The 19482-nt window shown below is 34.6% G+C and overlaps 1 protein-coding gene and 1 non-coding gene across 6 annotated transcripts in view; both read right to left on the reverse strand.

Moving 5' to 3' along the window:
* The window catches only part of ARL15 (ARF like GTPase 15), a 381154-nt gene that overhangs the window by 210477 nt on the left and 151195 nt on the right, over nucleotides 1-19482 (reverse strand). For all 5 annotated transcript variants that reach the window (XM_019756151.3, XM_019756149.3, XM_019756150.3 and 2 more), the window contains one exon: nucleotides 17669-17728. In XM_019756151.3, the coding sequence (XP_019611710.1) occupies nucleotides 17669-17728 (60 nt within the window). The remainder of the gene's footprint in view (nucleotides 1-17668; nucleotides 17729-19482) is intronic.
* On the reverse strand, nucleotides 11379-11442 carry LOC141570857 (U7 small nuclear RNA). The gene has a single exon (XR_012495302.1). It is a non-coding gene; the product is annotated as a U7 small nuclear RNA (small nuclear RNA).

The raw sequence follows: 19482 nt of genomic DNA on the forward strand, positions 1-19482 counted from the left end.
GAGTCTGCCTGGGTTCCTTTCAGTTTAGTTCAGTGTGTGTCCAAAACTGGCCCAAGAATCACCTCTTCTTCAGTCACTACACTCTTGCCTGCCAGTTACACAGTGCCAAACATTTCCCTTCCAGCTACAGATATTAAAATGTTTTATTGTTTTAAAACTTGATTTAGAACTGCAGTAGATAACTTCTTTTGCTTTGGGCTCCCCCAGATCAGCAAGCTGTAGCAACGTTCAAACAGTGCACAGCATCCACTGTGCATTGAAAACAAGGGTGGTGCCAGCAACCACCAAAGTGATGTATTCTAGGTTAGCCATGGCAGACATGTGCCAGCCCCAAAGATTTCCTACGGTGCATACGTGGCAGTCCTGTACTTGCCCCTTTGTGTCCTCCTCTGGTGACCTGCCTTGTTGAACTCCCTGGACAAGTTTCCTAGGGAGGGACGCTATGCAAGGACATGTTACTCTGAGTCTTTCCTTTCTGCCCAGGGCCACACTGTATTTCTATGGGGCTTTACACTTCTAGGCTATAATCTGGCGAGCCACGATTTTTTTCCCAGCTGTCAGCTGACTTCTCTTTAAATGGCACCCTAGACCTAGCCTATCTGAGAGAAGAGCTACAAGACACATATGAAAGAGATAAAACACTGAAAACCCATACTAGTAAAAATTAAAATGTTAATTGCCATACCACCAATCGAAGTTAACAATTCAGCTTCTTCAATTAATAGGCCAAGATAAGACCAAGGTAGTTATCAAGATATAAGATATAAAGATAGAAGAGTAAGAATAGGAGCGTCCTCTCAAAACTTTCTCTGCTCTCACTCACTAGATTCCTCATCATATGCTCGTTATTTCTTTGCTCTCTTTCCCTCTTTCAGAGACATTTTGTCCCAGATGATAGACAAAGGAGTATATTTTAATTTCATAAAAGCCTATGAAATGTTTTCCCAAAGTAATTTAAGCTGAAGTTAAAGTTGTGTAAGATAGTTGCACATGATGGATTCCAGGTAATTTTCAAACCCAGTAAAATGGACTAGTATCCTTTTAAGAGAAGATGTTTTTAAAGAAAAGTAGGATGAGAAAATATGCAGAACACTGCCCTAAGACTTATAAAAGAGAATTTTAGAGCAGTGCCTTAGAAATGGTCTTGAAAATATTTAGCTAAATCGAATAACTTAAAATGTACTAAGGACTTCAATATTTAAAGAAAATTCAGAGTGAAACCTACAAAACTAATAATTATCTCATAATACTACAATTGATTTAATAAGACCTATAAATGTGTAAGTCTTTTACTTTATATGTAAGGTTTTTCATAAAGCAGAGAACAACTATATACTTAAAAGAGCAGGACCTCAGTAATAAATTAAATAAGAAATAACTAGCATCCACTGATTTTTGCAAAAGCACAGTGTCCACGGATGATTAAAACTGTGTTTCCCAGAAAATAAGACCTATCCCAAAAATAAGCCCCAGTTAAGATCATCAGCCAGACAGACGCACTTAATATGTTATGACAATGTTCCAGAAGATGACATGACTGTATTTGAATAAATGAAGATTGTTGTACATGAAAAAAATAAGACATCCCCTGAAAATATGCCCTAATGCATCTTTTGGAGCAAAAAATTAATATAAGACACGGTCTTATTTTCGGGGAAATACGGTGTAAGACCAGTCTTATTTTCAGGGAAACACAGCAGCACTTAGGTATTGGGGTGGTGCCCAAATCACAGTAACCTAAAATCCCAGCACCACTTTACAGAGTCTTTTTAACAGTATACAGCATGCAAATAATTGAACTGAAGTAAGCTAGCTCCTTTAAATCTGGGTGGCACTCAATGCTTCCTGCAAAAGGCAATGCAAAAAGGTTGTCCTTTATTTATTAAGAGGAAAACTGCAATATTTAACTTTGCTTTCAAAAGGTCTTATTTTGTGAAATCATGTCTTGAAGTATTAGGGGAGAAGGTTGTCCATTAGTCTCTGACAAAAGCTTTGGGAGATAAACCATTCAAAGCTTGCTAAGTTCACACCCTTACTCCCTGATGCAAATTAAAAAAAACAAAACAATCAAAACCTTTAATTGAGCTTTAAGTCAAATGGAGCAGAACAGTTTAGGGAAAGGCAGAATTAGGTGGAACTGAGCATTCAGAAATAATTATAACCTCTTTCACATTAGAATGAAAAAAAAAAAAAAACCAATGGAAAGTGACCTACATAGTTTCTTGATTGTTTTTCCTTTTTCCTTCCACTGACTTGAAGAGAAACAAAATTCAGACACCTGAAGGAGAGAAGACATGGGGTGGAAAGGTTCATCCAAGCAGAAAGCTCTGTTGTTTTAGTTCCAGGAAGTACCAGCACAAAGGAACGGCGAGGGTTCTATCTGGAGGACAAGAAGATGTTTAATACCTGAGACAAAAAGCATCACAAAATGAAGGGCAGGTTCCAAGGCTCAAAGCCCCAACACATCAAGCCTGCCTACAGAAGAAGAGAAGCCATTTAACCTTAAAAAGAGAAGGGAGGCAAAGTTAAAAAGCAAGCCATGGCAAAGGCTGACAACAGTTAAATATTTAGAAAACAAGAGTCTTCAAGGTATCTTGAAGGTATCCGGCCCTCATATGAAGTATTTGTTTTTGTCATTTATTTTACCCTCCATTGTTCTTCCTTCATGATCTGTAGAAACCTGGGACTCATGGGGATCTTTCCTCTCAGCTCCCTTGCATACATGGGCCTTTTCAAGTATTTGAAGAAATACAGAAAGTAATGTTGAAGAATATTTAAAAAGTAATTTCACCTAATACAAAGGTTCTTGTGCTCAGTATTGCTGTCTTTTATCCACAATATGATGTCTGATATATATATGTTAAAAATTCCCTAGGGTAATTAATTTGATTTTTGTTTTTGCGTCCTCATCCAAATTTACACCAAGAATTAAATTTAGCTTCATGATAGTAACACGCACAACAAATTCAGAAAGGGAAAACAAGCTTTTAATGGAACTGTAAAAAAACAAATCTATATTTACCAGTTTTAGAGGATGAGGAGTAATCTACATTTCAGTTCTGAAATGTCTACTGCCACTAGCTGTCATCATTCTTATGCAGATTAAGAAGACTACAAAGTCAAATGCTTTCAGTGTTTTCCAGCCCGAGACTCTTCCGATTTTCTATGGACATATGTAGAATCTAAAATGACTAGGAAATTTTGTTTAAAGCCTGTGCAGAGATACACCTACAAACTATGTATTTTTCTAGACTCTAGATTTAAGGTATAATCATTTTGGATCTTAACACATTAACACTTTAATACACTTCCATCTGCTCAAGGAGAGAGAACAGCCCCACAACTTGATAAATATTTGCAAAAATAGACAAGTATATAAAAAAGAGTAACAACAAAGGCACCCATGTTTAAAAATTTAAATGTATCTATCTGACTATTATCTACCTTAAAATCCCACACTCAACCTGACAACTAAGCTCCCAAGAAGCTGCCTCTGCATTTTTTAACTTCCCAGTTTATATTAGATCTATCCTCACTCAATCTAATTAGTAAGAGGAAAAATTCATTGATATCTAAATCTATTTAGAGAATTTTGGAAGAAAAAGAAAGAAAACTGAAACGAAAAGATTAGCACTCTGCCTTTGAGTCCTTAAGGGTAGATTGTTTAATAATATGGTGATTCCGTCACCACCTCTGGTGGTACCACCAACTATGGTGTTGAGACAAAGGGGTTTATATTTATACACCCAAATTTAAAATACGTCACCATCTTAAAGAAAAAGAACATGGCAGCAGTGGCTCCCACTCCATAGAACTTACTGGGATCACTTGATGGCAAAGTACAGTGAGAGAAAATATATTATGTTCTACTCTCTAAGCCTATTATGTGTAGAATATTGTTACAGATAAACATACACATATCGGTTTCAACCAGGCATTTTGCTGGGACTTGCAAACTGAAACAAGGAAAAACGCAATTGAAAAATATAATACTTTTTATGCTTAAATAAGGTATGGCTGGAAAAGTTTAACCAGAGGTACAATCTGGATAGTGTAAGATCAGCTCAAGAAGAGAATATTGCATCCCTTTGATTTTGAGTATCCCTATGGAATGAACCACAACTGGTTTATTCTGAGAAATCTCTCTCTCTTTGTATACCGAATCTAACATATGTATTTCTTTGATTAATTGAGTGTTGCTGTACACAGCAACAGATCAATCTGTCTTCTTTTATTAGCACTGAGATTTTTAAAATCTACGCATTAAATTGACGGATTTGATAACATCTTGATCTTCGAGTTTTAAGTGCTTATGTATTTAATCTTAACAATTCAGCAAATACGATTATCTAGAAATTGATATTTTCCTGAGTCTCTTCCCAGTCACGTTTATCTTTTTTTAAACCATGAACGTTAACTTGGCTTTTTACAATAACTCCTTACTGGAAAGCAATCCAAGAAAACGGTCATAAGTGCTCCATAAAACAAACTTTCAATGATTTTTAACCTGACATGATTGAAAGAGTATCTTTTAATTTCTAAGGGCATAGAACATTTTTCATAGTTTCACTGTGGTAAAACTGACATATCATTTTGGAAGAAATTATACAATTTGATAAGTTTTGACATATGTGTGCATCTGAGAAACTATCACCACAATCAAGATAATAAGTGTATCCATCACCCCCCCCCCCACAGACACACATTTTCTCCTAACCCTTTAATCCCTCCATGATACCCATCCCTTTGTCTCCTGTCCCTATCCCTCAGGCAGTCACTGAAATACTCTGTCACTAAACACTACATTGTGATTTTTAGAACTTTATATAAATGGGATATAAATTTATTGCAGATTGGGAATACTACGTTATATGTTCCACTTTGTCTGGAATTACTTTGAGATTCATCCATGTTGTCGCATGTACCAATAGTTCTCTCTTTTTTATTACTGAATACTACTTCATGGTATGAATAAATTACAATTTGTTTATCTATTCACCAATCAATTACATTTGGGCTGTTTCCAGTTTTGTACTATTACAAATAAAGTTACTATGCACGCTTGTGTACAGGATTTTGCGTAAACATGAGTTTTCATTTCTCCTAAGAGTAGAATGGCTTCATTACAAGATTGGTTTACATTTACCTTAAGAGACTGCCAAACTGTTTTCCAAAGTGGTTACACCATTTTACATTTCTACTAGAAGTGAATGAGAGTTCCAGTTCTTCTACATCCTTGTCAACACTTGATATATTCAGGCTTTTTAATTTTGGACATTTTAAAGTGTGTGTGGTTATTTTAATTTGTATTTCCCTAATGACTAATGATGTTGAGCATGTTTGCATGTGCTTATTTACTTTCTTTGTATTTTCTTTGATGAAGCATCTGTTCAAATTTTTTGACCATTTTTAAGAGTTGCTTTTCTTATTGAATTTTGAGTGCCCTTTATATATTCTAGAGACAATTTCTTTATTAGATATATGATTTGCAAATGTTTACCTAGCCTATAGCTCATCTTTTCATTCTCTGACAATGTCTTTCAAAAAGTAAGTCTTTAAGTATTTCAAACTCCAACTTACCAATTTTCTTTTTATGGATCACACTTTTGGTGTCCTATTCAGGAAATCCCTGCCTAACCCAAGGTCACAAAAATTTTCTCCTATGTTTTCTTCTAGAAGTTTTATAGTTTCAGGTTTTATATTTAGGTCTAGGATCTATTTTGATATAATTTTTGTACACTGTATGAGGTTGGAGTACTTTTAAATTTTGTTTCATATGTCATTATTTTTATCTACTTGCTATTAATTTCTAATTTTCCTGGATTTTAGTCAGAAAACATTATACATGGTCATGTGTACAAAAATTATCTGTGTATTTCAAAAGAATATGCATTTTCTATTTGAGTATAAAATTATATGTAATTATGAATTAGATGAAATTTGTTACTGGCTATTTAAATCCTTCATATATTTTTATTTATTTGATCTGTTGTCTTCTGAAAAAAGTATGGCTAAATTCTTCCATTGATTATGAATCTGTTGACTTTTTCTTATGTTTTTCTTTGTTTTCCTTTATATAGTTCACACTTATGTAGTTAAATATGTAAAAGCTTATGATTACTCAGTTATCTTAGTGTATCTCTTTTATTCCAGTAAATACTCTTTGCTTTGAATTTCATTTCATCTGATATTAACATTGCCTTCATTTCAATAGTCTTTTCTTGGGATATCTTTCCTATTCCTCTATTTTTAGCTTAATGCATCTTTTAGCTGTAGAACTGTCTCTCATCACTAGATTTAGCTGAATATGTTATAATTATTTTTATGCCACTCATATTATAAAAGGGGAATTTAATCTATTTACAGTTATTGTGATTACTGATGTATATATAGATAGTACCAATTTATCATAACTTTTTTTTTGGTTATTTTGTTTTGCTATTTCTTTCCATTCTTGCATTATTATTTTTGCATTTTGCTGAATTTATCAAATAACCTTTGTTTTCTATCTTTACAGTGTATTCTCTTTCTTAAAACATTTCTTAAAAAGAGTTCTCATGAAAAAATTCACATGATACAAAAAAAGCAAATATTGTAATTGATCCCAGAGAACTATCATTCAATTCTCTAAGACAATTTATTATATTAATTGAATATGTAAGCTTTCAGATACTTTTTACAAAAAAATGTATATATATACATCATCCTATTTTATTGTTGTAGTGCTTACCCTTAACACTTAAAAAAATACGTATTTAAACTTCAAATTTTCTTTTGTTAACTACAATCTACTTTCTAAATAAGAAAATGATATAGTTTCCTGGTTCTTTCTCTTTACCTGACTCTGCCAGCTCCCATATTGAAATCACAAATAATGCTATTTCTTGTGTGTGTGTTTCTAATGATTAAAATTAATGGTTTCTTCACAATATGCCTAGGTATGGGTCTTTTCTTGGCAATCAGAGGGCTCATTAAATCTGAATACTCTTTTTTTCATATTGAGCCTCTTTGTCTTTGATTATTTTATTCTCTCCAGTTTCTCTTTACTCTCCTTTTAGAACTCTTCTTAGAGGGATGTTTGAACTTTTATAACTATTACTTGTTTCTTAGATTTTCTCTCATACTTACAAAATATTCCTTTTGCAAAGCATTCTGAGAAAATCCCCTAGCTCAATCTTGAAATTTCAATAATTTACAGCTGAGTTGTGTCAACTGACATTTGCATTTAAAAATTTAAAGTCAATTTTTAATTTCCCAAGTTCTGTGTTATATTCTTTTTCATTAATACAAAACCTTCCTTCCTCTCCCTGAATGTCTTCTTCTGATCACTCTATTATCTCTATGTCCTTGGACATTTTTTCTTCTGACTTTTGATTGGGTGTCTTTCTTTCATGGTGTTGATTTTCCTCATTATTGTGGTGTGTCATTATTATATGCTTATCTTTTGTTTGAGAATTTCTGTTTGCCAGCTCTTTTGTTTATCACTGCTTGTTTCCAGTAATTAATAGGGGTAGATAAGTTGCTTGTCTCCTGTGTGTGTGTGGGCTTTCTAACCCACCTGGCAGTTGGTACATTACTGGGCAGTGCCCCGCCTCTCTGAGTCCAGCACCCACATTCAAAGATTTAGTTTGTGGGTAAACACAGCTGCTATCTACTACCTAACACAAGGAGAGAGGAAAAATAAAGGCAGAGCTCCAAACGTAAAGCCCCAATTAATAACTCTGATAAGCTCCTTGATTAATAATCCTGATGAATTCCCCTTTTATTTCATGTTTCTATTGTCTGTACCCAAGTTTTGTCTTGCTTTCCTTTAGTTATTATAGATTTAAATCTATCTTTGTTATAGATTTAATTTATTATTGTTTGTCTCTTTTCTAATATACTTTGTCATTTCATGAAATTTTGGCATAGGAGAGTGAATAGACACATTTAAAGAAATCTACCTTCAATTTTTCCTTCACAAGGGCTTCACCTATTTGTATTTAAAAAGTAATTGAAACATAAAAAAAGTAATTTATACAATAAATTCTTCACATTATTACTTCTCACAATGATGCCATTAATATCAGTGAATTTCAAGATTCAAACGATCGATGATGTTCAATAGAGCCTTCCAACAATACTTTGGACCTTAAGAAATTAAAAGCAACAAATTGTGATGCCTCAAAACAAATCTAACCAGTTCTATTTTGTTCAGCTGAAGGAAATTGCAGAGAATCAACCTAGTCTGGTAAGTGATGCATAGCTACAAACATTATATTATATTATATTAAATTATATTATATCAAATTATATTATATTACCTCTTCCAACAATTGTTAACTTGCCATTCCAATTACAGGAATCTAGTAGAGCTGTTCAATTTTTTTCTGAGGACTTCCATAATGATTAAAGCCATTATCATTCTCCCATCAAAATATTCAAAGAAATGGGCTCACAGGAGTGTGTGTGTGTGTGTGTGTGTGTGTGTGTGTGAGAGAGAGAGAGAGAGAGAGAGAGAGAGAGAGAGAGAGAGAGAGAGAGAGAGAGAGAGAGTTGGGGGCAGGGGGCAGGGACTGTATCCTCTGGGCCTGGCATATAGTTAGTGTTCATTCAATATTCACTGAAATTAATTCAACAAAACAACAATTTGCTTCTTAAGGGGCTGGCATTAGTCTAGCATATAGAGGTATAATTTAGCAAGTTTCCTTCCAGCTTTGAACTACTGATATATTTTATACCACAATACCATGAACCTTAAAGATTACAGTGTGTTTTTCAATTCTTCATAATTTTATTGGCTGGTATGATAAATACTATAACAGGATTTAGTACAACGTGCAATTGAAATCTTAAAAAAAGGACAAAGGAGACGTCACAGAGGAAAAGACAGTCTAGGTAAAGGAAGAGATGAGACATAAGTCAAAGAGGTGATGGTGGGCTCGGTTTATGGATGGCACAAAATTGGACCCACTGTCACCTCCATAACTTCTGTCCCATCTTTTCCTGTTCCTAGAGTGCCTTTTCCTCTGTGCTATCTCCTTCGTTCTTTCTATATAATCCTAATTGCATCTTGTACTCAATCCGGTTATATTAGGTTGGTGCAAAAGTAATTGCGGTTTAAAGGGTTAAAAGTAATTGCAAAAACCGCAATTACTTTTGCACCAACCTAATAGTACTTCCCATATCAAACTGTAATGCTCGTCAAAGTAAATAACACAGTGATAATAATATTGTCCAGTTCGTATTAGTTGTTATTTTATATAAGGATAGCCTGACTCATACTGTGTTTCCCCGAAAACAAGACCTAGATGGACAATCAGCTCTGATGCATCTTTTGGAGCAAAAATTAATATAAGACCCGGTATATATTATATTATATTATATTATATATTATACTTGGTCTTATATTATAGTAAAATAAGACCGGATATTTTATTATATTACATCATGTCATATATCATATTCTATAAGACCTGGTCTTATAGTAAAATATGAGACCAGGTCTTATATTAATTTTTGCTCCAAAAGACGAATTAGAGCTGATTGTCCGGCTAGGTCTTATTTTCGGGGAAACACGTACTATACACACAAAAAGAAAACTATGAGATTTATTGAAATGTCCACTGTACAAAAAAAATAATTGAAGAAGTGAAAGTTAAAGGATGATAGAGATGATAATGCATTCTAATCCTGCACAGTTGTTAGACATGAGTGGCTCTATAGTTTCTAGGTGACACAGCAAAGTAGATACTCTGAGTTTCAAGATAAAAACTAAACTAGTTAGTTGTGTTATACCAAACTGGAGAACACTTAGCATCCTCAGTTGCTATAAAAGAAAGCAGCCTTGGAAAAGTTAAATCCCTTGCCCAATGTCCCAGAGCTTGTTTTGTTAGCGGAAAAAACTGGTCTCTTGACTTCCAGTGCTGTTGCTGCAATACCACGCTGAAACCAAATACACAATGAAAATTAGTTGCTATTATGGCAACCCCTGGGAGAAACAGAAATACCTATTCCCTTGTGAGGGATGAGAAGTTAAGCTAAGAACCCAACACAAACGTGCTATGAGCAAGTTTGGTAGAGCCGTAAGATATGAAATGACCTGATTGCCCCTAAAGAGGAAACAGTGGTTGAGGCAGCAGCCTCAGTGGCATATGAGATCCCTATTGCCAAGGGGGGGTGGGTGGGGTTAAAAGGCCAGGAAACTAGTTTCTAGAACATTCTATACGTATGTATATAGTCATAGAAGAAGCGATTATTAAGTGCTATACAAACTATGACTGGGAAGACAAATTTAAAAAAAGTCCTAGGGCACTTCTCCAGAAGAAAACAAAAATTAAGGTCAGGTCTACATCAGCCAGTAACAGACTTCTGGGCCCCTAGATTCATTTATTTGGCTCTGCTGAATATTTGGCTCAGTTTTCCCTTAGCAAGTGTAAAAAACGCTTGAACACCACCACCCTGGGATCCTGTTCAACCAATTTAGATAGCTGTGGCCTTTTAACTCACATCCAAGTGACTTGGCTTTATACCAATATCATTTCCCCTACTATAGCCTAAGCCTAAGTGAGAAAGTACACAGCTCAGAGAGCCAGGAGTTAACTGGCTGCTCCCAATCCAGAAGGGTCTGGTTCTTTTCCTAGATAAGGAAACAATACTATATCAAGAAGTTTCAATCATTCAATATTATATATCACACTGGATCCACACCTACAAAAAGAGAATTAGTGGAAATATCACTGTCTATTCTTAAAGCATCTCTCTTGAGGAGCTTTAGGCAATTTAACTTTTCTTTTCCAGCCCAATCCCTTGGGAAATAAGTAGTGATGATTTATTAAAACTTACATTTTGCAGATAAGAAAACAACAAGAAGTTCAAATGCAGAGAGGGACAAAGTGTCTTGAGGCTACACTCTACTTGCTGAACCACATTTCTTCCTTGTAATTGTACAACAGATGCAGAATACGCACATGTACTTGTGTGTAGCTGACCTCAGTTTAGCTTAGAACAAGGTCGTAAGGAATTCTGTGGATCTGCCCTTATATTGGCCCCCACTCTGTGCTGTCATGTTCCTTTGCCAGGGACATGGTTTTTTGTCACCTCCCCCATAGAAACTCATGTTCAGAGATATCTAAAACAGTTTTGGACAGCAAGTTGCTTTCTCCTACACCAGCAAGCAATCTAGGCAACTTCAGTTGTCCCCAAAGCAATGTGGCCATAATAACTTCTTCAAATCCGTCTGCCTCTACTGTTTCTTTTTCAAATACACAACCCGTTTATTGGTTCACATTGTCTTGATTCCTCTTCTGTCTTTGTTGTATAGCATGACTCTCAGAGCCAGTGAGTACATTAAATTCATAGGTATTTAGTTGGATTATTTTATTTACTTTTCTATGCATTGGGGATCTTCCAGTAAGAACCAAAGAACCTACTAGACAAATTTTCAAAGAGCTGTAAACACTTGGATTATTTTTTTAAGAGGACATGGTAGTCGAGATATGGGGGGAATAATCATAATATACATAGAACTGTGAAAACAAATCAGATGAAATTTAAAGAGCTATTCTTCCCTCTGAAATAAGTTTTAATAAAAGATTCTGAAGGAAGAAAGCTTTATTTTCGAGAAAGACATCAAATGGCCTGGGTACAAAAAGCAGAAATTAAAAGAAGCAGGCAGCAGTGCCCCCCACGTTGCCTGTTAAGAAGTTTGCCCTGCACAGTTTCTGGAGAAATTAAGAAATGCAAATAACCTGGACAGATTAACAGCACCCGAAGATAACTAGCAGGATACAAAGAAACAGCACCTTTCACTAGGAGGAGGCCTATTCCTCCAGGCAAACAAAGAAACAGGACAGAGTCAACATCTGTTTCATATAACAGCTTGGCTGCTGAAAGAAGCAACCTTTAAAAAAATGGCTTAGCTGACAATCCTCAGAAATCATTCAATCACTATTGCATGGGCTGAAGTAAATGGTAAATGAATACAACTTGTACTTTCCACACTACCCTCAGCGCCTTCTGAAAAAGAAAACTTGACTTTTCTTTAGAGAAAAAAAATAAAGCACAAACAAAAATCTTCATGAAGTTTCCTTTTCATTGACAACTAGCAACAATACTGGAGCCTAAAAGACAGCTAACTGCTTTTGAGCTTTCCTTTGCTTTTCCCAGTGACAACTGGAAAGACAAGACTGCCAGAGAATACACTGGGTGGTTGGGATGTGGGGGGCAGGGGGGAAGATGAAAGGACAATTCAGACACAACCATTAGATTATTAGAGGAAGAAAACAAATCATTTGATAAAGCCAGTCATGCTTTCAGAATTCAATTAGGGAAAGAAAAAGAATATTATGATGTCTGGATCCTTATCAATAAATGGTAACAAACCAAATGTGTTAAATGAAATTTTCCTCTCTGGAGTCTATCAATTTACAAATTAAATTTCAAAATCAAGAGAAAAACATCCACGTAGCATAAAAATCTGTTTGTAGAATTAAGAACTGGAAATTTCTAAAATGAAAAATTGTCAGAGCTGTGATATCACGGCTGTGTGACCACGGCTTTCAACTCGGCTAAATGCCAGATGCTTCACTCGCCTTAGTAATGTGGTTAAAATACATAAGCCAAACAGAATGAAAGCTCTATGATAGACGGAAGAGATTTTTCAGGTGGAACTTGAAAACAGAAGGAAAGGTGGTAAGGTGGAGAGGGACAAAAACATTTACTATTAATGTGTGTGTAGTGCCAAAAAATATGCTGGGCAGCTAACCAAAAGATTTCCTTCTCAGTGACCTTTCAGCTTAACCAGGTATAACGCAATGAAGAAAAACATCCCTTGTCTACGCAGGAGAGAGGCAGGACTGCAAAGAGAAAAGCAATCAATACGTGATTTGAGTTCTTTTTAAAGACCTTGGGATAAACGCTTTATTGAAAGGTATTTTTCTGTGGGGGGTTGAGGGTGAGGTTGTAATTATAATAAAAATAAATCTTCCAAAAATGTTAGCCATGGGCCAGACGATCTCTCTAAGTACTTTACCTAACATTAACTAATTTAGTCCTCACAAGGATTATATGATGTAGGAACCAGTATTATTACATTTCACACATAACGAAATAGAGATGCAGGAAAGTGGTCTTGCCTAGAATCATATAGAATGGCTGGGCTTTGAAACAAGTCAATAGGAGTAAAAAAACTGTTTTGAAAGATTAATCCTTCCAACTATCCAGGATCCTGCTAGGTGTCTTGCACACCATCCAGAAAAATAAAAATAATACAGCAAGACAAGCAGAGTAATTAATTAAAACTAAAAATGAAAGAATTTAGACTAGTTTCAACAGAACTTCCCAAATGCAAGCAATATATACTGCAGAATGTCCTTCATGGGAATCAGAACGAACCCTCAGTATTAAAAGATATTAAAAAATCCCTTATGGAGGGGATTAACCTAGAAATTTGTTCTAGGCCTATAAGAAGTACTATTTGGCTTTTGTCAAGGAGAGAAGTACACAACAAGAGTCTCCCCTTTCGTCCATTAGCTAGTCTAAGTAGGGACTGTGCTTGTCTTGACACCATAACCACTATCACTTTCTAGAACTCTCCCTGGCATATTATATGTACTCAGTTGGATAAATTAATTAGAAAGAATAAAAGAATATGAAAAGGACATGTTTGTGAAAGAGTCTAGATAGTCTGGAAAGTTGAGGTAAGACTCTGATTCAGAAGGTAGTCTTGAAGAAATCAGAAGAGGGAAGTACTAGAGTCAGAACCGTAACTGAATAAGAGTTTGACTTGACAGACCTCTAAATAAGGAGTAAGAGACAGAAAACAAATGAGAAAAGCAGTTGCAACATAGAGATTAGGTTTTATAAAAAGTTTTGAGCAGAAGAAAGTAAGGCGTTCCTGTTTTATCAGTATAGTGTTAATGAAATGAAAATAATGACAACATGTGAAGACTTTAAATTGTGTTTATAATAATGATAAAAACAGCAGCAGATAACATGTGGGAGCACTTCTCTTGTGCCAGGTACTAGACAAAATATTCTTTGTATAGAGTACACTAGTTAAGAGTAAGCTCTCAGATTGACTCCCACCTCCTTCTCCAAATAACTTTGAACAAGTCAATCAATCTGTCTAGGTGTCCTGGGTCCCATTATCTGTGAGATAATAACAGCATGAAGTTAGAAAGATTAAATGACAATGGGGGAGGGTACGGAAATGGGAATAAGGAAAAATAGAAAAAGAATGTTTAGAGTTCCAATTTCACATAAATATATTCCACCTGGATGTGATAGGCAAATTGAGGAGAGCGAGTCATTCGCAAAATAGAGAAAACAGAATTCGCCCATGTGACCACCAGGCTGGACTGATTATATCATCCCTAACCTTGTACTTATCCTCCCCATCCCAATTTCATTATTTTAAAAAATATTATTGATTTCAAATATTTGTTTTCATGAAAGTCTCCATCACTGAACCATGAGTTCCTTGAAGACAGGAAATGTGTTTTAAGTATCTTTTATTCCCAGCCCCTAGAATCCTGCTTGCCACACAATTGTGCTAGAATGATTGCGTGACTGATCGGAAAAGACCATATGAGAAATATTAATGTGAATGAGAAGTATATAGGTTTTTAGGTGAAAGATGTAGGAAACACTCTCATAAAAGAAAAAAATTGATAAGAACATAGAATTATATATGTGTATATGTTATACATATAAATTTTATATATACAGCGGGTGCTAAAAATGTATACACATTTGAAGAAAGGAAAACAATTAAAATTGTAATACTCAATATATACTGATAAGAAAAGGTGAATACAAGTCACGTTTGACTTCTGCAGTTACCAGAGGTGTTCAAAGTGGTTGTCATCAGCGTAATTTTAATACAGATTTTTCCTTTCTTAAAATGTGTATACATTTTTTGTCACCCTCTGTATATATATAAACACCTATCAGTTATGTGTACAGACATAAACTTTATCATAAGTCCATTGGTCATTGTTATTTCACTCTATACCATTTCTTCTTTCTAGATGAAGAGCATAAGTTCACACCTGTCCCTCTTTTGAAGAAGTGAGAAATTTAACTGAAGGTTGAGGCGGGGATGATGGAGAGCCTTGGAATGATCAGAAAGGGTAGAGGAAGGAGTTAGCAGGGAGGAGCAGGGGCCATGCCAACCTCCTGAATTAAGGATAAACTGAATTATTTGAGCATTCCGCACGTCACCAGTGTTGTGGCTCTCAGTATCTGCTATCTTCATACCCATCTTCTTGGGCTTCTCCCTTGATTTCAGAATTTTCTTCTGGATTGACAACCCAATTGAACTCCAATTAAAGCTGTCTTCTGAGCAACCCTCTATTAGTGAATAAAGGTTTCATATCTTCACAGACTCTTTCCTCCTGAACTTAGAAGTCCACGGTCAACCAACCTCCTCTCACACAACTTGATTCCAGTAGGTCATAATTCTCACTAAATGCCACCCACCTTAAATTGGGAGGAGCTCCTTTGTATGTAAGGTAATACTCTAAATCCTAGAAAAGCTACTCTTTACATATGTTAGCCTACTTTACATGCATTCTTGGGTGAGACATAACCCAGTGCCCAGGCCTATTCCAGGCAGAGTAGTCCCTTAAAAAATATGTGTTAAATAAAGGAATTAGTGAATGAATCATCAATGAGTGAATGCCTGCCACTGCTTGCGTCTGAGCATGTGACACCCGATACACAACTTGTACTCAAAAAATCACCTTCTCCTGAGACAGTCGCTCAACTGAAAACAACTATTAAAATTGAGGGGATATAATACCATATGCCAAATACTATATATCATTAACTTGGAACTAATGTACTTGTCCAATCCCTGAAGCTATATCTTTTTCCTATGTCTCAACCTCATCACAGAATAGGTGTGAATTAAAATATTACTGCCAAATGCTATGGTATCCTCTCTATTTCAGCAACCATCAGGGCACAGTTTTTTTCAGCAAAAGAAGACAGATTCCCACCTTACACACCCCTGTCCTCTAATGTGGTCTTTAATTATACAGTAAGTCCTATTAATGTCCTCAACATGTTCTTGGAACTGCAGCAAAACAATGTACAATGAAACCAATTTTACCGTAGGCTAATTGATATAAGCAGGAGTTAAGTTCCTACAGCACCTCATCAACATTATAACAAAACAACACCACTAAACAAAACTATGTTATTTGAGGACTTGCTGTACTGAATTTCACTGGCACAAAGTCAAGGCTGTAAAAATTCCTTGAAGTGTTCACTTTTTAAAAATTGTCCAGATACATTCACTATTTATATCACCCAACTAAACATCTATAATAAATGCCTTGTCAATTAATCAAGTTTCTTACATCTGGAGGGTGTTCAACAAAATTTCTATGTCTAGCCTAATAATAAAATACTAAGTATCAACCATGTTTAAAACCAATAGAATTCTCAATCCATACATTTTGATTCCATGGACTTTCACAATATGTTCTCGGACTATAACACTATGGTCACTGAGAAACAAGAGACACCAGAAACCACAAGGTAATACTAATCTACTCAACTTAAAGGAACATAAGTCTTTTAAAAACTTTACATGGAAAAATTATTCTATTACAAGAACATTCATGTTTTATGATTTTTGTAGTCAAAATGACAAAACCAAATGTCTTAAAGGAAAATCAGAATTTAGCAACCATGGCTGATTTTTAACATTAATGCTGAAAAAGTCAAAGTTAGCTATAAAACAGACTGACAGAAGTAAAGTCGTCCTAGATATAGCTCTCTAAAACAAACACATGAAAAGATCAGCTAATACATTATGAGTTAAAAATAAGAAGGCATCAAACATTATTAAAATGACAAAAAGTTTAAGTTTCAATTTCTTCAAGTTGAAAAAGGTCACAGTTCTAATGAGCTTGAAAAAAAACAGGGTAAGGTCAATATCACAAAGTAACTAAAGAGAGAACAGAACTTTCTTCTAACTCATTAAACTCACCAATATTATACTGAACTTCAGAGCACTTACCATTTTCCTGTGCGATTCGGAATTTAGTAGGTTCACTGAATTGACTGATTTCGTTGTTAACCTATTTACATGGGTTAAGACCCTGACTGACATAAAACACAATAAAAAAATTGCAGATAGTGAGGTTAATGAAGACGGAGTGATGTATAGTTTGGAGTACAGCCTATCAATGAATGTGCTTGACCAGCAAAGAACCCATTGGCAAAGATTTATTATCAGAACAAATACACTCTACAAAGATTTGACACAATAAAACCCACAGTATAAATAAAAACCTCTCTAAAATATAGGTCTTTGCCCTGCATGGTGTATAGCTTAGTTTTCTGTGATTATGTTAAATTCTCTTGATATTTTTCATTCAAGAATAAATTTTTGAACAAGTGAAACCGAAGAGTATAGTGTATGAAATGGCACTAGTAGTATAGGTCTTTAAATCATACAGAAGAAAACAAAGTTTATATTTCTTACAACTCTTCAACAACCTTTAAAACATATATAAAGAAGAGCAAATATTTCTAGAAAATGTATTATCAAGAGAAAAGGTAAAAATGAATCAGCTACTACAATAATAAATCATTCTTTTAATTACATGTAACACATTAATACCAAATTAGTAAAAGTTAAAGCTAGACATAGAAATGATTTAAAATGTTATACCTCCAAGTTCTTTTACATTCAAGATGGCATTCTGGAATGGCACTGCTTTTATACTAAAACCTAAAATTAAAAAAAAAAAAAAAAAAAAAAGAATTAGCAATAACTTCTAAAAATGCAGAAGATGCTCAAATCCTCTTTCTTAGGCAGATTAAGACTTACTTTTCACAGATCATATTTATACTAGAAACACATACTTACCAAGACAATTGATAACCTGCTATTATCTTCTACATTTTCCAAAACATAGTTGTGTATGAGTATTACAGCAAAATATAACTCTTTTCTTAAAAATACTGCCTTATTCTTTAATTAATATATAATGTCACTTTGCAAATTTTATTAATTGTAAGAAAGAAACTTGGAAGTATAGACAAACTTCAAAAAAAAATTAAATCTACTGGGACCTTCGCATCTAATTCCTAAAGTTAATTTTCTCTCATATGTAACTCAGCAACCCTAGAGATTAAGGCACCTAAACTCTAACCATCTTATATTATATTTACACAGTATTTATGTTAGTGTTTTCTTTTAAGGACATGGTTAATGTCATACATATTTTTCTTAAAAGCACAATCATAATTATCCATTTATGCAAGGCAATTATTTTATAATATATGCAATATATGATTTCAATTATAAAATATTCAGAGTATAGTTTTATAATTAACTATGCATTTAGGATTTACCTTGATGTGCATGTGTGCAGGTGTATAGCTATCTGCACACTCACATATATTACATAGTCAATCAATTCAGTTGTAACACACATGAGTGTGCATATAGCTATAAAGGCATACATGCACACATGTAAACAATACCGAGGGCGCCAAAAAAATTATATAAGTGGACACTTTGGTCCACGTTGCTCAAGCAGTAGTTCGCCGTAATCTGGACGCTGATGGTAACCACTTTGAGCACCTCTTGTAATTTCAGAAGTCAAACGTCACTTGTATTCATCTTGTTATCGGTATATATTGAGTATGACAATTTTAATACAGTTTTCCTTTCTTAAAATATATATACATTTTTGGGAGCATCCTCTGTATATACACTAAATATTTCTGAAAGGATCCACAAGAAATTAAATGCCTAGAAAGGTAAAAAGATATAAAGCATGATGTGCAGAAGAACAATTCTTTTACATGGTGTGCTTTACTTTATGAAAAAGAAAATAAAAATGTGTCTTTTTATATTCGACCCTATCATTACTACTCCTTTGTTGTATATTTTCCTAGTGCTTTAAGATTCTATATATTACCTTCCACTTATGGTAGTGAATATCATGTAATAGTTAAAAAGTGACTTTGGAGTCTGACAGAATAACGTGTTTAAATGAGTTTTGTGACCGGGCAACCTACTAGCCCAGGCTTCCACCGTTTGTAGACTGGGAATGATAATATCTCCTTTAGAGTTGTTGTAAGAATCAGATAATGTATGCATTATGTTTATCACAGTGCCTGGTACAACAAATACGCATGTAATATGACTGCTGGCATTATATTTCAATTGATATTTTATTGTTGAAGGTTTAATCATTAGGTATGCATATCTTCTACAAGCCTGATTATATACTCATAAGATGGAAATCCTGGGTGCTCATTTATTAATCTAAGTACTTAGATGGAGCTGTCAATGTTACCACTGAATGAAAAGTACCTTTGTTGGAGTGTTGGAAGTGTGAACAGCTGAAATTTGCTGTACAGAATGTAAATATTCATTGGGTTCTCTAAGAATCTCCCAAAACATACCCTTCCTGTGTGGCTTTACTGCAGACTGACACAGTGGGCATAGCATGATGGTTAATGATGCGTGCA

The sequence above is a fragment of the Rhinolophus sinicus genome, chromosome 3, assembly GCF_057876585.1.
Source record: "Rhinolophus sinicus isolate RSI-liver-muscle chromosome 3, RSI-T2T, whole genome shotgun sequence".
NCBI classification, from domain to species: Eukaryota; Metazoa; Chordata; class Mammalia; order Chiroptera; family Rhinolophidae; genus Rhinolophus; species Rhinolophus sinicus.